Raw genomic sequence first — 16,151 nt, 5'->3', positions numbered from 1 at the left:
GATTTTCACCCTCCCTCAGAGTGTGGCCACTCGGGCAAAATGAGTTCAGAAAGCGTGTAGTCCGGGTTATTTTGTTACAGCTACAACTTACAGATGTGACTGAAAAGCATCACATGGAGTTTATTATATTTTTATTTTTTTAAGGAGAGACGCAGAACTAAAGGAAACAAAGCAAAAACAGCTTTCAGTATGATATAGGGTCAGGGTTGGTATCATCACTGACAGTTAATCAGACCTCAGCGGGTTAATTAACTACTTAATTAGTTGCCAGGAACATACTTAGTCCAGCCGCACAACACACACCAACAGGCAGACCAGAGCATTACTGCTGACATTTATCATTATCAGTTTTCACAAAAATTAGATTACAGTTAGTTCATAAAGTATTTTTTGCTCCGTGCACATGTTAAATGTGATTTAGTGTGATGCTCTCTTGTGGGGTTGTGTTACAGGAAATATACAACACGCAGCCCTGAGAGCTCCTAAACAATCCAGCACACACACACGCACGCACACATTCATCCGGTGTATACATTTCTCTCCTGTTCATTAAAATGCATGCGCCTCTTCAAAGCGCTGCCGACAATGATGCCATCTGCTGTTGTGTGGAGAGGGCATGTGTGCGCACACATTAGAGACATGCTCATGCGTAGAAACACCCATGCATACCTCTGAACGCACAAACTCATTGCACCTTCACAAACACATCAGCATTACCTTTAGTCACTCATACGCAGCTACAGTCCTTGTTCCACATGCACTCCAGTTCACGGGTAAATATCCGCGGTTGTAGTTCTTACAGCCACACAAACACAGTGAAACACACTTTCCCCACCACAAATTTCAGACAATTTGCTTTTATCTTTGGGTCATTCCTACGAGCCCAAATGTCCCCTTTAAAAGCAAACGCTCCTCTTCTCCTTTAAGTGCGTCGCACAAAGGGGCCATTTCAAAGGCAAATTCCACTTAGATTCACAAGTGCTGTGTACACTCTGGTACTCCAGGCAGAAATTCATCAAAGCTTAATGTTCCCTTCACAGAAAAATCACTTAGCGCTGAAGCTAGCCGTGTGTGAGTGAGTGAGTGTGTGTGTGTGTGTGTGTGTGTGTGTGACCGTGGTGCGTTTCTGCAGCTTTTGCAAGTTGTTTGATAGCAGTTTAAAGAGCCAGACAGTCACTGCAGTGCTGCTAGCTGTAAGCCTGATACGCCTCTGTTTGCATGCTCACTTTCATTTGAATGAAAAGGTCTGTTTGAAGACACAAAGACGAGCTTTTGTGGAAGCTAAATTGGGCAGTAAAGCTGTTGCTGCGGTTCAGTTTACAATGACAGAGAGTGTTTTTGCTGAAAAGAGGTCATCTGGGTCAGAAATCAATCCATAAATATCTTAAAACACTATTAAATTTTTGTTATGCAAGTGATAAGAAGTGCCAATACATGAAACCTACAATCCATATAATTTTAAACTGAAAAAGACTCATTATTCCAAATTTTCAGGTTGTTTTCTTTTTAAAATAATCTGATTAACTACAGAAGCCCTTTGGCGTTGAACACTAAAAGTAGTGAACGTTAGAAAAAGTTTGATTTGTCTTACAAAGCTGTGTGCTGACATTAACACAGAGGGAAAATAAGCTAGTGGAGCGTTTCCTGGTGAGTACTAGAAGCTTGAGTTGTCAGATTTGCTCAGTTTGTTCCATAAGAATCTGTCTAAGATCAGAAGCCCGCAAAGCTTCTTTAGCTCTTAAACTGAATTTTTTATTGCAAAATTCATATTTACAGAAAGACTTCACGGGCAATCTCGGAAAAAAAAAATCAGAAAATTTGTAATCTATTAAAAGGAGTCAGTTAAGTTTTGGAAACTTGTAAACATATTTATTCAGAAACTTTTTTTTTTCCATTTTTAAAACTGAAAGTTAAAACAAGACCAAGTTAAAGCCCAATTTAAAGTTATATTTTCAAAGCTTCAAGCAGAGCATCTTTTATTACAAAGTAGGCCCACCCAAAAGTATACTGTGCTTTCTCCTCCTTTTTGACCAGCGACTGAACTTTAAATGCATACTGAAAGCACAGGTCAAGTCGAGGGGTGTTTTTCTATAGGCTTTATACAACTGGGCTACATTTTGCAACAAGAGCTGTCCCCTACTGACCATCAGAAAAAATAAAACAGCATTTTTCCTACACAGAGAAAATCCGGTCCCTTAGAAAAACACTTTTCCCAGGATCATTGGAAAATTACAGGCACCAAAATCATAACAACTGAGGGGAAAAAGTTAAAAAAAAAAGTATAAAACAGTCGTTGAACATAAAGTTGAACATAACATCGTTGACTTTATGCAGTCAGCTCTCCTCTCCTCCACAACATCTACATTTTATGCAGGCACTGCATCAGCCACATAAGTGTGCAGAATTTTGGTTTTGCCCGGGTCCAACATTTATGCTAGCTATGGTTCAATTGTCCTGAGTGACCCAATTGCAGTCACAGTGCAGACACTGTGGGTGGTTTTAGTGGGACCATCTATTGACATCTATACTGGGCTGTACCATTCTGCTGGTGGTTTTAATGATAGCATAAATAATAGAGGGTTGCCAGCACTCACTCAGGTGTGGCAGACGCCTTTGCATTGCGTCAAGCTCCACATTTCAGCATCAGCGCAATCTGCAATATCCAGTGGATTCCAGTTATTTCCAATAAACGTCACCACCGTATCAGGGAAAGCAATCTGTGTGACTTGTCACAATAAAGATGTTCTCACTTACACACTTCCTGATTTTCCTGTCAGACAGCCGTATGGGTTCGAAATGGTGAACCAAACCATTTTCGAACCCTTTTTCTGTTCACTGTTAAACTCAAGATTTTATAACAGAGAAGTTGTCCAACAAAATCACCTTTTACATTAGTTACAGTGAGTTATTTCTTTTAGACTGAAAATCTGAAGCCTGGAGGAGCTAAAGCTTCCTGTTAGCAGCTAAACTGGTTTGCAGTCGACAGCTTTTGGGTACGTCACCAACGTTGCTTCATTTTTGAAAGGCAGGCTGTCAAAAATGAGCTAAATAAAATGTTTCAGACAGAGGTTGGACTATGCAAACTTATTCCAGTTTTATTTTTAAATAAAACTTGTTTACTTTTAACCTATAACTCATAATATACTGATAAAGATGCTTTTTTAAAAAATCTTGGATCACAGATCACAGGTTTTATCATATTAGATTTTTGTGTAATCCATTTAGTAACAGTAACCAGTAACTGCATGAATTTCTGCCAGGTAACCCAACACCAATGCACAACAGGCCAATTATGTTTACTGTTGCATGTAATCAACCACCATAGGCTCATTTTTAGCCAGAAAACAATTCTGATACAGGTTGAAGAGACTCCAGCATAGATTACACTTTTCAGAAACAGACGCTACATCCATTTTTTATATGCGGCCTTTGGCTGCAAAGCAATATACATGTAATAAGCCCAACCTCTTAGAAAATGTAATCTATTGTGTTGTACATGTATCAAGAGATAGTAATCAATTAGCAATATCGACTATAAGAAGGAACCAACTGCCCAGAGGGTAAAATAGTTACTGACTGCTGAGGCAGATGGTGGATATAGTGGTAACTTGTCATTTTATACCTTTCATGTGTTTGTATGTCCGAGCTTAGTTACAAGTGTTCAGGTCACCTACAGCACTTCAGTGGTCTGAAATGTACAGGTGATGTGTGACTTATATCATCATGATTCAAATAATCAACGAGGCAACAAATGTACTTGTGGTAGGACATGCACCAATCGCTACAAAGAAAATTTTGAATTTTTATCTTTCAAATGCAAAAGCATAGACTTTAGTCCTGAGTCTTTCTTGGTTCTTACTGATTTTCTTTTTTGGAAATACACAGAACCACAAACAGGGCCTGAAAGACAAACTCTGTCTGTCCAGTGTCCATTCTACCTTTGACAGAGGTGTTAGGCGGAGGTCCCTCAATTCGCAGGTTCCACGGTGGGTCCCCCTGGTTGGCGAAGTCCCTCATCTTCAGGTAGCTGATGGTGAGCCGGATGATGGAGGCCTTGTCCAGCTGGCTGGTGATGGCGCCCGGCAGAGGCAGCATCTTGGCAAGTTCATAAAATTCAAAGTTCTCTTTCCCCCGCCGCGACCTTGCCGCGTCCCGTGACTTCTCCTTCCTCAGAGCCTGCAGCCTGTAAGAAGTGAAAAAAAGATGTAAGAAATCCGATCACACAAAAGTGATGTGCAGAACGTGATTCTCAGTAGTCGTGTGTTACTTTTTTTTTTTTGAGGAAAGGGATCACCTGTGTTCTTTCGCCCTACCAAGACGAGTAATTATGCAGAAGAGCTTGTGAATTCATGACCATTTATTTTACCGCTCAGTGCACTTGCAGCTCTGCTGTTTATTTCTAACATCACAGCCACACATCAAAGCTCTGAAAATATTTAACTGTTACTCGGTGTGTTCAGGTCTGCCAGAGCCTCATAAAGGAGATGTGTAAATCACTTTATTTCGTCCCCAGATCAAAGTGAAATTAATTTAATTTATTAAACATTATTGATAATAAGTAGCCTACGAGTGTAACAAATAAATCTGAGCTCTAATAGTTGCTATTCTAGCACTGTGAAAGAAACCTAACAGCAGATTAGGACCAAGCATAAAAAACACTTTTACATTTTCTCCATCAGCAATACAAGCAACACAGTGACAATGCTAGATTGTGCTGCTGTAACTTTAGAGCTTGGTGTTAGTGAGGTACTGTATGGCTTAACAAGTTCCATATATACAATGTTTTCCTTCAGTAGATATAGCTTACTATAAATAGTTACGATGGTGATGACAATGAAAACTCTGACTTTAAACTCAACATAGCTCACTAACCCATCAGTCTCGCTTTTACAAAACTTGCTAGGTCACTATGGAAGGTTGCATCCTTTGCTACATAACTGTGTGGAATAGATCAGGCAGCAGTGATCTCAAAGTATCCTGGAAAAGAGTCAAAACACACTTTGTTCTCTGATTCAAAAAGAAAAACAGAAATTGGTGTCCACCGCGCCGCCCTGCTGCCCGTGCTGACGTGGTGGTTAACACTGCTGCCTCACAGCTAGAATGACATCTAGAATCCACCTTGGCCTTCTGTGTGGAGTTTGCATGTTCTCCCCGTGTCTGCGTGGATTTCCTCCAGTTCCCTCCCACAGTCCAAAGACATGCAGTTAGTGGAATTAGGTTAACTGGTTAACTGTTCACTCTAAATTGCCCATAGGTGTTAATGAGAGTGTGAATGCTTGTCTGTCTCTCTGTGTTAGTCGTGCGACAGGCTGGCGACCTGTACAGGGTGTACCCTGCCTCTCGCCCTATGACAGCTGGGACAGGCTCCAGCCCCCCACCCCCACCCCCCCACGACCCTGAACAGGATAAGCGGAAGAGGACGGATGGATGAAATTAGTGTCCTGTCCATTTACAGATTCTGGCCTGAGCCAAAGACAGCAGTTCTCATTTGGGGATTGTCTGGTATGATGACTGATACACACTGCAGTCAGTAGCTTACTTATTTTCAGCACCATGTCACACACTTTGTTGCTTTTGATTTGGCCCCTGGAAATAGTTTGCATTCGTACATTTTTCTGGTGATGACAATCTTAACACTCCCACATTTAACCGTCACTTATCCTTCAGAGAACGATAAGCAGGAAATTCAGTGATCTCTGAGGGAAACTACACAACAAACATGAAGTTTCCTCACTCTTTCACTGTATTACTTCACATTAAAACTACACAATAAAGCACCTTACAATCTGTCTCTCCTTTACTTTATTCCATAACTTTCTTTTCATTACTTTTCCTCTATCGCTTTCCACCCTATTACTTTATATCAAAGAATGACTCTGTTTATTCTCGCCCCCCCTCACCCCACCCCACCCCACCCCACCCACCCCCACCCTTCAACAACAACAGTGACGACCATACTTTCCTGCAGCCTCTCATCATCATCGGACGCCGTTATGAATTAACTCGGCAATAAATCAGCTGCTAAAAACCTCTGTGGGCTTCCTGCCGGCACCACACGCATACGCACGCACACACAAAGACAGGAAGACAGGTGATTAATTTTTGCTGGAGCTTAAAAAAAAATGCGAGAGGGAAAAATGTAGGAGGATAAAGGGGGGAGACGGGGGTGTAAAGAGAAGAAGAGGGATGAGATGGAGGGATAGCGGACAAACACTTTAGAGGAGGAGGAGTTGTTTAGGGCTACAGATGAAAAATGGATGTCATCTGGCAGAGAATATCATTTTCATACAGTTTGTCATTTATTTATCAGGGGGAACAAACAATAAATGGAGAGATGAGGTTGAAAAATATATTACTTTTTCAAATTATGTAATCACTTTCATTCTAAAAAAGTTGAATTTTATTGATTTATAGCTTTTATGTTGTTAAAAAAAAGGCTTCACATTCTACGTATAGCACTTGGAGTCTTGTTTTGTTGCATGTGTCGTAATTTACAGCATTAAATAAATCACTTTATACTGTCAACCCAAACAGGTGCAACCTGATGACCTCACAAAAGGGGAGCGGATCTTTATAGTCATTTAAAGCCTTCCAAAAAGAAATGTAGCACAGTATAGTTCAGGTAAGCCATGGAGTCAAAGTCAGCTGCAGTCCCAGCAAATCAGCTCATCTCAATGCAAATAACTGGCAAATGTCACACAGAGGGCACGATTTAAGCTGCTTTGGCCCGCCCACAGATGCAAGCCGCTTTGCAACGCACACCCAACCCAGCTCATTCTTTCATGCTGTATATGATTTAATCAGTGCCATTTTTTTTTTTGTTTTAAAGCCTACCCGGTTCCATGCTGGGTTTTACTGATGCACTCCCCACCTCCAGCTTCTCATGTGTGCACATGTAAGTGTGGGGAGGTGACACAACAGAGCCATGTGGCCAAATATAAATACAGTTTGGAAAAAATATATATTTTTATTATAGTAATTGTGACTATACACAGCCATCCAAGACAGAAAGGAGTGGTTGACACAAAAATATTTCAGAAGAGAAAAAGAAAAAAGGAGAATCCACTAAATGTTTTTGTAAGAAAAAAAAAAAAAACTCACTACATTTACCAAATTTACGCACACAAATCTGTCCACTGTGTGTATGAAGTCAGCACTGATGGCTGCTGGGAGAGCGAAGTGCAGCCAGGCAGACGGAATTTATTTGTTCCGCAAACTTGGAAAGCATTATGTTGACGGACAACAAATATGTCTTCATGTCTGTCTGCTGTTTGCAGCTGTGCCTGTGTAGAAGAGCGTGTGTGCGTGTGTGTAAGTGGACAAGGAGGTGTGTTTGACCTTGACTCAAACAGACATATTTATCATGTACCGGCTGAGTAGGTAAATGCAACACTTGTTGTGATCGGTGCATATGTGTGTGTGCTCGTGGAGGTGTTTGGGTCTTATAAACATGAAATGAAACTGTGTCGTAAAGTTCAGCCGGGTGACTTGATGGTGTTTTAAAGAGCTTGTCACGGCAGGCGAGGTGTGCGTGCGTATGTGTGTGTGTCATGTCGTAAAGTTCAGCGAGGTGGGTCGATGGCTTTTTAAAGAACTTGTCAGCTGAAAGGAGGAGATATGTGTGTGTGTGTTGGTGTGTGCATGCCTGCATGTGTGTGTGTGTGTGTTAGTGTGTGTGTGTGTGTGTGCGCGCGTGCGTGCCTGACTGTTTTAAGAGCATGTACTGTAGGCAGAGAGCATGCTGGGAAGGTCACTGAATGGCTGAGGTTTAACTTTCAGGTCAACTGGAGGTCAAACTGGCCATCAGTCATGTGACAGGACAAACTGTTGCCAGGCAGATATGCTGTCTGACTTATTTATTGCAGCTGACAGCATGTAAGCAGTTTGGAGATACAGTATGCTGTTTCTATGGTATGGCAGGTAAAACATCTATCTACCCAAAGGTAACTGCAGATTGAATAAAGCAATAAATTCCCCAAGTTCTTTTCAACCATCAGAAATTATTTATGTAAGTCCTGAAACAATAGAAAAGGGTCTTTCAACTTTGAAAGAGCAGGAAGTCCACATCAAAAGGTGGATAGTAGCAAAAGATTTTGATCTATACTTTCACTAGGGATGTGCGTGACTAGTCGACTAGATGACTAATTGTCACTATTGTCAGTAGTCGGTACGAGACATACTAGTTGGTTAGCCTAATAATTAAGGTTTTAATTGATACCCAGTGCCAAGAAATGTTTGTCCTAAATGTTATGCAGCAATCTGCCACCAGATGGCCCTGCAGCCCTGACATCGTTATAGAAAAATGCCATAAATCTCTCAATCTTGATACTTTTATTAGGTCTGATATTGTTAGTTATTTTTGAAGTTTTGCAACATAACCTGAAGCGCACCTCTGGAGAAACATCCTTCCTTCCCTGCATTTCTGGTTACTTACCTCAAATTTGTACAAAGAAGTGAAAAACTAGCGGGACAAATGTGTTTGCACCTTAAAAAACACGACCACAGCAAAGAGTAGGACCCAGGAGGGAAAAAATCCCAACATTTTATGTTTCTGAAAGGTAATTAACACATCCAATGCACCTGCACAAGCATAAACATCGGCCACTTAGGTGGGTTACGTCGTAGCTCTACGAAGACCCAGTGCTGAAGTCTGAATCAGGGGTAAACCGGAGGAGGAGGCGGGGGGAGAGGGAGGTCTGGGCTTCAATGCTCAGGATACCGCCCCCGCGACCCGGCCCTGGATAAGCGGAAGAAAATGGATGGATGTTTGTATCGTATTGTTTTGATGCGTCCTGAATTGTAGAACAACGAGCGTCGTTCATAACACAATGCGCCTGAATCATTTATCTCTTGCTTTGATCTCTTTATTTTCATATTGCTCGCTCTGTTGTATGCTCAGAATACACACTGATTCAGGGCCCAAATAGCCTGTGGGAAAAAGCTCCTCCTCAGCCTCTCTGTGTTAGCCTTCAGGGAGCAAAAGCATTTCCCTGACCTCAACAGAGAGAAGGGTCCATAGTTGGGATGACTGGGGTTTTTCACAATCTTTCTGGCTTTGGTCTGGCACTGCCTATATTAGATGGTCTGCAGGTCAAGAAGTTCAGTCTGAATGATGCATTCTGCTGGCCATCAACTAATTATGGCAGCCCTATTTAGTTGAGGAGGAGACCTTCAGTTGATGCCGGGTTGCTTCACCAAACTACCAAAACCCCGAGAGAGCTGAGGAGAGTACGGAGAAGAAGTGTTTTTTGTTATCAGCAGGATCTTCATTTGGAGTGTGGCCCCAGCCGGCACCCAAACCTCTTCTAGTGGAACTGGACTAATTCTTGACATTTTTGCTAACCTATGTGTAAATAAACCTGTGAACTTTCTCCTCAGTCTGCGCCTGAGTCTCTCCCACACCACTAACCATCACAATTGGAAAGTTCCAGTGTGTAAATCTTTGTGGCTCTGAAAGATGACAACATCAGCACACATTTTATAAACATTTATTTACACAGCCTGTGTTAATTCTTCATGTCCTATCTAAAATAAAGCTGTGCAAATAAATACTTTTATTTATTATTGCCCCTGCAAGCCACTTTGCAACCCACCTCCTCCATATTACATCCTTTGTCATGAATGCCTGTCCTGCTGCCATTCTCCTTGCCTTTTAGCTTTCCATGTTTGCACATGGAAGGGCAGAGTTTGTGCTCTTCTTTTACCTTAACTATGACAGAAGGTGGTTCTGAGCAGCTCTGGTCAGGTTTGCATGATTTTTCAAACCAGAATGTGACAGCTTTCAGAACAGCCTAAATCACTCTGGCAAAATGTAGCATGCAAAAAGTGAAAAAAATGCATGAAAAAAAACCTGAATGTTTTCTATTGTATTGTATTGTATTGTGTCCCTGCATTGCTCAGAGACCAAAGTTTGTTTATTTCATGGCTTCAATCATTTGCTTGAACAGAAATCCATTTTTTGTTCCATTTATATTTTAGAATATGAACTCTGCTTAATTTTTCTGTTCTTTCCAGATATCAGAGTATCTGTTTACATGATCAGCTCATCCATCCGCAGAGGTCAAAATGAGAAGAAGAAAATTTCAGTGTGCACTTCAGAAAAAAAAAATCCACAGAGGAATGTCTCTGATGAGATAAAGAGAAACAGAGCGAGCAATATGAAAATAAAGAGATGAAGGCAAGAGATAAATGATTCAGGAGCCCTGCACAGTGAACAACAGGGAAATGTGGGGAGGTTTGAGGTCCTGACCACTGATAGCCATCACAGTCAACAGATATAAATCTATTTCTGTATACCTAAACACATATTTGCATATGGTGTAAAGTTTAAGACTGGCTAAATGTACATCTGGTTCAAATAGGCATTGCATAACAATTTTACATTAATCTGTTTTATTGGAAATTGGTTTAAAAACAATAAACATGCCGTTAATCAGAAAAATGCTAAATATCAGCCCCAGTAATCAGCTGGGCTGACAACTGGACAATCCCTAATATAAAGCAGCCAAGTGCTTGACCACAATATGATATTCTTCAGTATCAAATTATAAGTTGTCTTCATACACACACTTGAAGCCTGAAGCCTGAATTTCTACTGCAGAGTCCGTGTGATGCATGTTCTGCCTCCAACACATTATATCCAAGTAGCTCCCTCCTCTAAAGCACGTGGACACCTTTCAGTAGTGCGAGTGTGTCTGAAGCAAACTAACACCTACTGTGTGCCACATGTGAGAAAGGAAAACTGTTTAAAATAGAAAGTTAATTGCGTCTTTTACACACTTATTAACTGTTTACTACACATGGGCTACCAAGAGTTACCAATTTTCCAGTTTTCTTCACACTTTTTACTGTTTTACTACTGCATCGTGAGTAGTTTGTGAGCATTTGCAGACCGGTAGGAATCTTCCAGGCAAACTACCTGCAAACGCAGCAACCTGCTAGAGACCAAAGAAATTGCAAGGAGGTTTTTTGTGGTGCAGCGCCACATTCTGCTTTATGACCAATTTCATGCTAGTGGCTACCAGAAACATCCTGCAACCACTTGGCAACACTTTTACCAAGTGACTGCCTGCATGAATGGGGTTTTTAGCAATCAGTTTAACAGCAACTGCCAGCAAGCACTTGCAACCACTTGGGGAATATACATTTTTCCATTGTGACTGGTGGTTACCAGATGGTCGCCAACAGGTCTCCAGGCTAATTATTTGATTGAACTATTAACTCAAACGTCTTAACTCTGACAAGCAGCTGATTAGCTTTTTTTTTTTTTATATAACAGACTGCCAAGCCAAAAATGATATTTGAATGTAATGAGAATTTTTTTTAAATACATGTATTGGATCATAAAGTAATATGCTTAGTACCAGGTAGCAAACTGTAATTAAACACAGTAATCCAGTGAATGTGTGTGCCAAAACTGGAGATTTCAGTGAAAACATGTCATTTATGTTATTGTGCACTGGAAATAGTTAAACTGCTGCTTTTTGAAGGTTTAAATAATCAAATTCTGACATATTCTTTAAAAGTAGGGGCCAAAAATGGTGAAAGTGAGAGAAAAAAAGGAGAGAGAGAAAGATGGAAAAAGCTAAAGGAAAGAAAGCTCTCTCTCTCTCTCTTCCTTCTTATCTATTTAATCTTACTGTCCCTCTGTCCTCCTCTGACAGGCTCTCTCTGTTCCTCTTGTTCCTCTCTCTTTCTCCCTCATCTTTCAATTCAGCCATTCAGGTGACCCACAGCCGAGGTTCCACCCCGTCAACTCGGGCGAAGACGAGAACACACACACACACACACACACACACACACACACACACACACACACACACACACACACACACACACACACACACACACACACAGGCACTACTAGCACGCACGCACAAAAGGCCCTTCAGGAGGAGGGTAATTGCTTCCATGGCGATGGGAAAGGAAGGCAGAGAACAAGTGTCACTTTGGATTAAGCCCCGCCTGCTGACATAGCCATGGCGGTGAAACCCCTGCTCGCGATGTGTGTGCATGTGCGTGTGATCACTGATCAGGGGACTGAGTGCCAAATCCAATCTACCTACTGAGAGAGAGAGAGAGGAGGGAGGGAGGGAGAAAGGAGCTAAAAGAAAGAGAGGAAGGTAGAGGAAAAGAAAACTGAATATAAACAGATTTATGAAATACATTAAAGGGGGAGTAAAAAGAAGAAAAAGAGCAGGAAGGTAAGAGAGATAAGATGGGGATAAAAGAAGCCCAAACAGTTATTAATAGTGGGGAAGTGAAGAGGAAAAATATGAAATAAGCAGCAGGACACAAATATAGTGGAATGAGGTCCTCCCATATATCCAGAACGAAGTACAGAGGAAAGAGGGAAAAACAGGCAGTGGCCATATTGATCATAAAGACACAATGACCAAGTCATCAGCAGAAATAAAGCCAACAAATTATCGGATTAAAACTTGCTGTGACTTGGTGTGTGTCTGTGGCTGTGAGTGAGTGAGATGATGGTGTGGGAGAGTATAACTGAAAAAGATTTTTCTGTGGATGTGGATACCCAACAACCAACCATTATGTGTTTAATTAGTCCTGTTGTGAGCAGCCACTGGAATGCAGCTCACTGTGTTTGCGTCGGTGTGTGAAGAGGCACTACAGAGAGAGAGAGTGTGAACTTAGGAAACACTGAAGCCTGATAGTTTCTCATGCTCAGCTACAATCTTTAAAAAATCCATAATCAAATATTGCTCTTAAACTCAATATCCAACACCATTTCTACAACTCTAATAAAAATATGTCTTGTATTCTGTGTCCAGTATTGAAATAGGACAGGTACATCTTTAAAACACTCTCCAATCACATGACAGCAGCCATGCTAAAAGGTTTTCCAGAAATACAAGATTATCAAAGCATTTGTAGCTCTGTGAGCATCACAAATAATTGGGGCAGAAACAGAAATCCCCAAACCAGATACTGCCGAACAAGAACCAAATAAAAACTTCAAATAGCTTTCTTCATGGATGCATACCACTAGACTTTATTCTGTTTGAGGTGCAAACTGAATAAATATCTGTATTAAAGAAAAAGATCGCAATGATTTTTAAATGGAATTTGAAGGAGTTTGTAATCTGCCTCTATGAGGATACCCTGGCTTCACCTCCAACAACTAAACACACACGCACATACAGCATCACAAAAAGGCTAATCCTTCTCCAGTAAGAGTGTGTCAATGCGGGGATCAGCATGAATTCTAGCAAAGAAGTGATGCTACATCTGACTATCCTAGAGAGAATGTGTAACAGAGGGAGATCACAAGAAGAAGAGATCACAAGAAGAAGAGATGAGGAGAGAGAAGAAGTAAAGCACCTCCCGGTGCTCCTCCTCTTGTTGCGTCTAAAGCTGTGTGTGAAAAATTACTAAGATTTTTTGTTGATAGGATAGCTAATATTAGGTCTCATATTATCCCTCCTGTCACCGACCCATCTGTTCACACAATAACCGCTACTACCTTTGACCACTTTGAGCCCGTGTCTCTCTCACTGCTGAATGAAGTAGTCAACCAGTTGAAACCCACAAGATGTCCTTTAGATATTATTCCATCTCGCCTACTAAAGGATGTTTTTTACACAGTGGGAAAGAGTGTGCTGTCTATTATCAATAGCAGTCTTAATTCTGGTTGTGTCCCTGCTGATTTTAAACACGCTGTGGTAGAACCTATTCTTAAAAAACAAAACCTTGACCCAACCATTTTATCCAACTTCAGACCAATTTCTAAACTGCCATTTCTTTCAAAAGTCTTGGAGAAAGTTGTCCTCCTTCAGCTCCAGACCTTCTTAGACCAAAATGGTGTTATTGAAGTATTCCAGTCTGGGTTTAAAGCATATCACAGTACTGAAACCGCACTTTTAAAAGTTTTAAATGACCTTTTAACTATTACTGATTTGGGGGACTCTGCCATTTTAGTACTCTTAGACCTTAGTGCTGCCTTTGATACCATAGATCATGGTATCCTTTTATCTCGACTGGAGCACTTTGTTGGTATTAAAGGGACTGCACTTAAATGGTTCAAATCCTATTTAACGAACAGAAGTTTTACAGTTAGGCTGGGAGAGATTTCTTCCTCTGAAAGCCTGCTCTCATGTGGGGTGCCCCAGGGGTCCATTCTTGGCCCAGCCCTCTTTTCAATTTATATGCTCCCCTTGGGTTCAGTCTTTAAAAAACACTGCATCCCATTCCACTGTTATGCAGATGACTCGCAGATCTATCTGCCACTGAAAAAAAACTCAGTGAGTCCTTTGAAGGCCTTACTGGACTGTCTGGAGGAAGTTAAAACATGGATGGCTCAAAACTTTCTTAAATTAAATGAGCAGAAAACCGAGGTCATTGTGTTTGGTACCCCTGACCTCTATGACCTTGGCCCCTTAAAGATATATAATAAACCCTGTGCAAGGAACTTGGGGGTGATCCTTGACACAAATCTTAGTTTTGACAAGCACATTAATACCGTCATCAAATCTAGCTTCTTCCATCTTCGTCTGCTTGCAAAAGTGAAGCCATTTCTCTGTTCCACGGATTTTGAGAAAGCTATCCATGCTTTCATTTCATCTCGACTCGATTACTGTAACAGTCTCTATTCAGGTGTCAGTCTGTCGCTACTTCGTCGTCTGCAACTAATTCAAAATGCAGCAGCACGATTACTTACCGGCACTCATAAACGAGACCATATATCCCCCATACTTGCATCCTTACACTGGTTACCAGTCAGTTTTAGAATTGATTGTAAGGTTTTATTATTTGTTTTTAAGGCGTTGCATGGGTTAGCACCTACCTACCTCTCTGATCTTATAAGCCTGCACACTCCCATCAGATCACTGAGGTCTGCTGAGCAAATGCTCTTAACTGTACCGAGGTCAAGATTAAAACATAGAGGTGATCGGGCTTTTGCAGTCGTTGCTCCGAAATTATGGAACAAGCTGCCCCTTCACATCAGGACCTCCCCTACAGTTGACATCTTTAAATCTCGTTTGAAAACCCATTTTTATTCTTTGGCTTTTAAATCAAAATGAGTACTGGATACATTACTGATGTTGTTTTCTTTTATTTTTATTTTTGTTTTTATAATTTTATGCTTCCTGTTTTAACTATCTCTTTTACATTGTGTTTTAAGTTATTTTATTTATCTTAAATGTACAGCACTTTGGTCAACTGCTGTTGTTTTTAAACGTGCTTTATAAATAAACTTGACTTGACTTGACTTGACTTGAGCAACAGAAAGAAACAGGAGCAACATGAAAGAAGGTAACTATTAAAAAAAACTCTCAAAAATTTATGGTTTCATTTCTAAAGAGGCTTGATTTCATAAAACAGCAAAGCACTTACATTTTGAGCAAGGGCTACTGAAACAGCAGAACAGACTAAATCTGATAGGGACTTTTTTTAGTACCTGCAAATGATTCCATATTTTATGTGAGTATTTTGGACAGCAAAACTGCGGTGTGTGTGTGTGTGTGTGTGTGTGTGTGTTTTCATGGCAGTGTTCAAAAAACAGACACTCAGATACCCCAACATGGCTGCAGACAGCCCTCCTCTCACATAAACAGAAGCACAACATTTTATTATTATTAATTAATTAATAACATTTAATTAATTAAAAAAAAAAGCACAACAGCACTGAAGTATTAAACAGTTACATTAGCCCTTTAGCTATTAGCAATTACCCAATAGCCACATTAGTAACCTCTTATTATTAAGGCAGGATATAATAACAAAATAATGGTAAAGTTGCAGTGTGTAAAATCTTTAGATGTTAGTAGATTTTAACCGAACTTCTGTTTTCTTATCCCCAGCCCCCAATTCGAGTGCATAATCCTAGCTAACATGGCCGCTGTAGTACAAACAACTCTGGCTGCCATTCATGTGTAGTTAGGATAGGCTGTCAATCCGCTGTTTACCTCAGTGTCGTTTATTTACTCTTGAGGAGGCTGTAAAACTTTGTGAAAGGCATTTGATACGAGTTGATGAGTCAGTGAAGCTCACTTCTGTCTGATGACAGCGACGCTGAGCCGAGCTGAACTTTTCTGTCGGTAAGTGCTGCTGTTTTTGCCGCTATTAGCTGCTGTTAGTCAGTGGTAGTGAAACTTTCTTTGAAGTGGATCAAACATTGTTGGACTCAGACA

At 40.8% G+C, this 16,151-nt stretch overlaps 1 protein-coding gene across 1 annotated transcript in view; it reads right to left on the bottom strand.

Moving 5' to 3' along the window:
- npas3 (neuronal PAS domain protein 3) overlaps positions 1–16,151 on the bottom strand; it is a 372,546-nt gene that overhangs the window by 214,570 nt on the left and 141,825 nt on the right. The window contains exon 3 of the mRNA XM_030718927.1: positions 3,939–4,183. Coding sequence (XP_030574787.1) covers positions 3,939–4,183 — 245 coding nt within the window. The remainder of the gene's footprint in view (positions 1–3,938; positions 4,184–16,151) is intronic.

This window comes from Archocentrus centrarchus, chromosome 22, assembly GCF_007364275.1.
Source record: "Archocentrus centrarchus isolate MPI-CPG fArcCen1 chromosome 22, fArcCen1, whole genome shotgun sequence".
NCBI classification, from domain to species: domain Eukaryota; kingdom Metazoa; phylum Chordata; class Actinopteri; order Cichliformes; family Cichlidae; genus Archocentrus; species Archocentrus centrarchus.
This window is presented reverse-complemented; position numbering and strand designations above follow the sequence as displayed.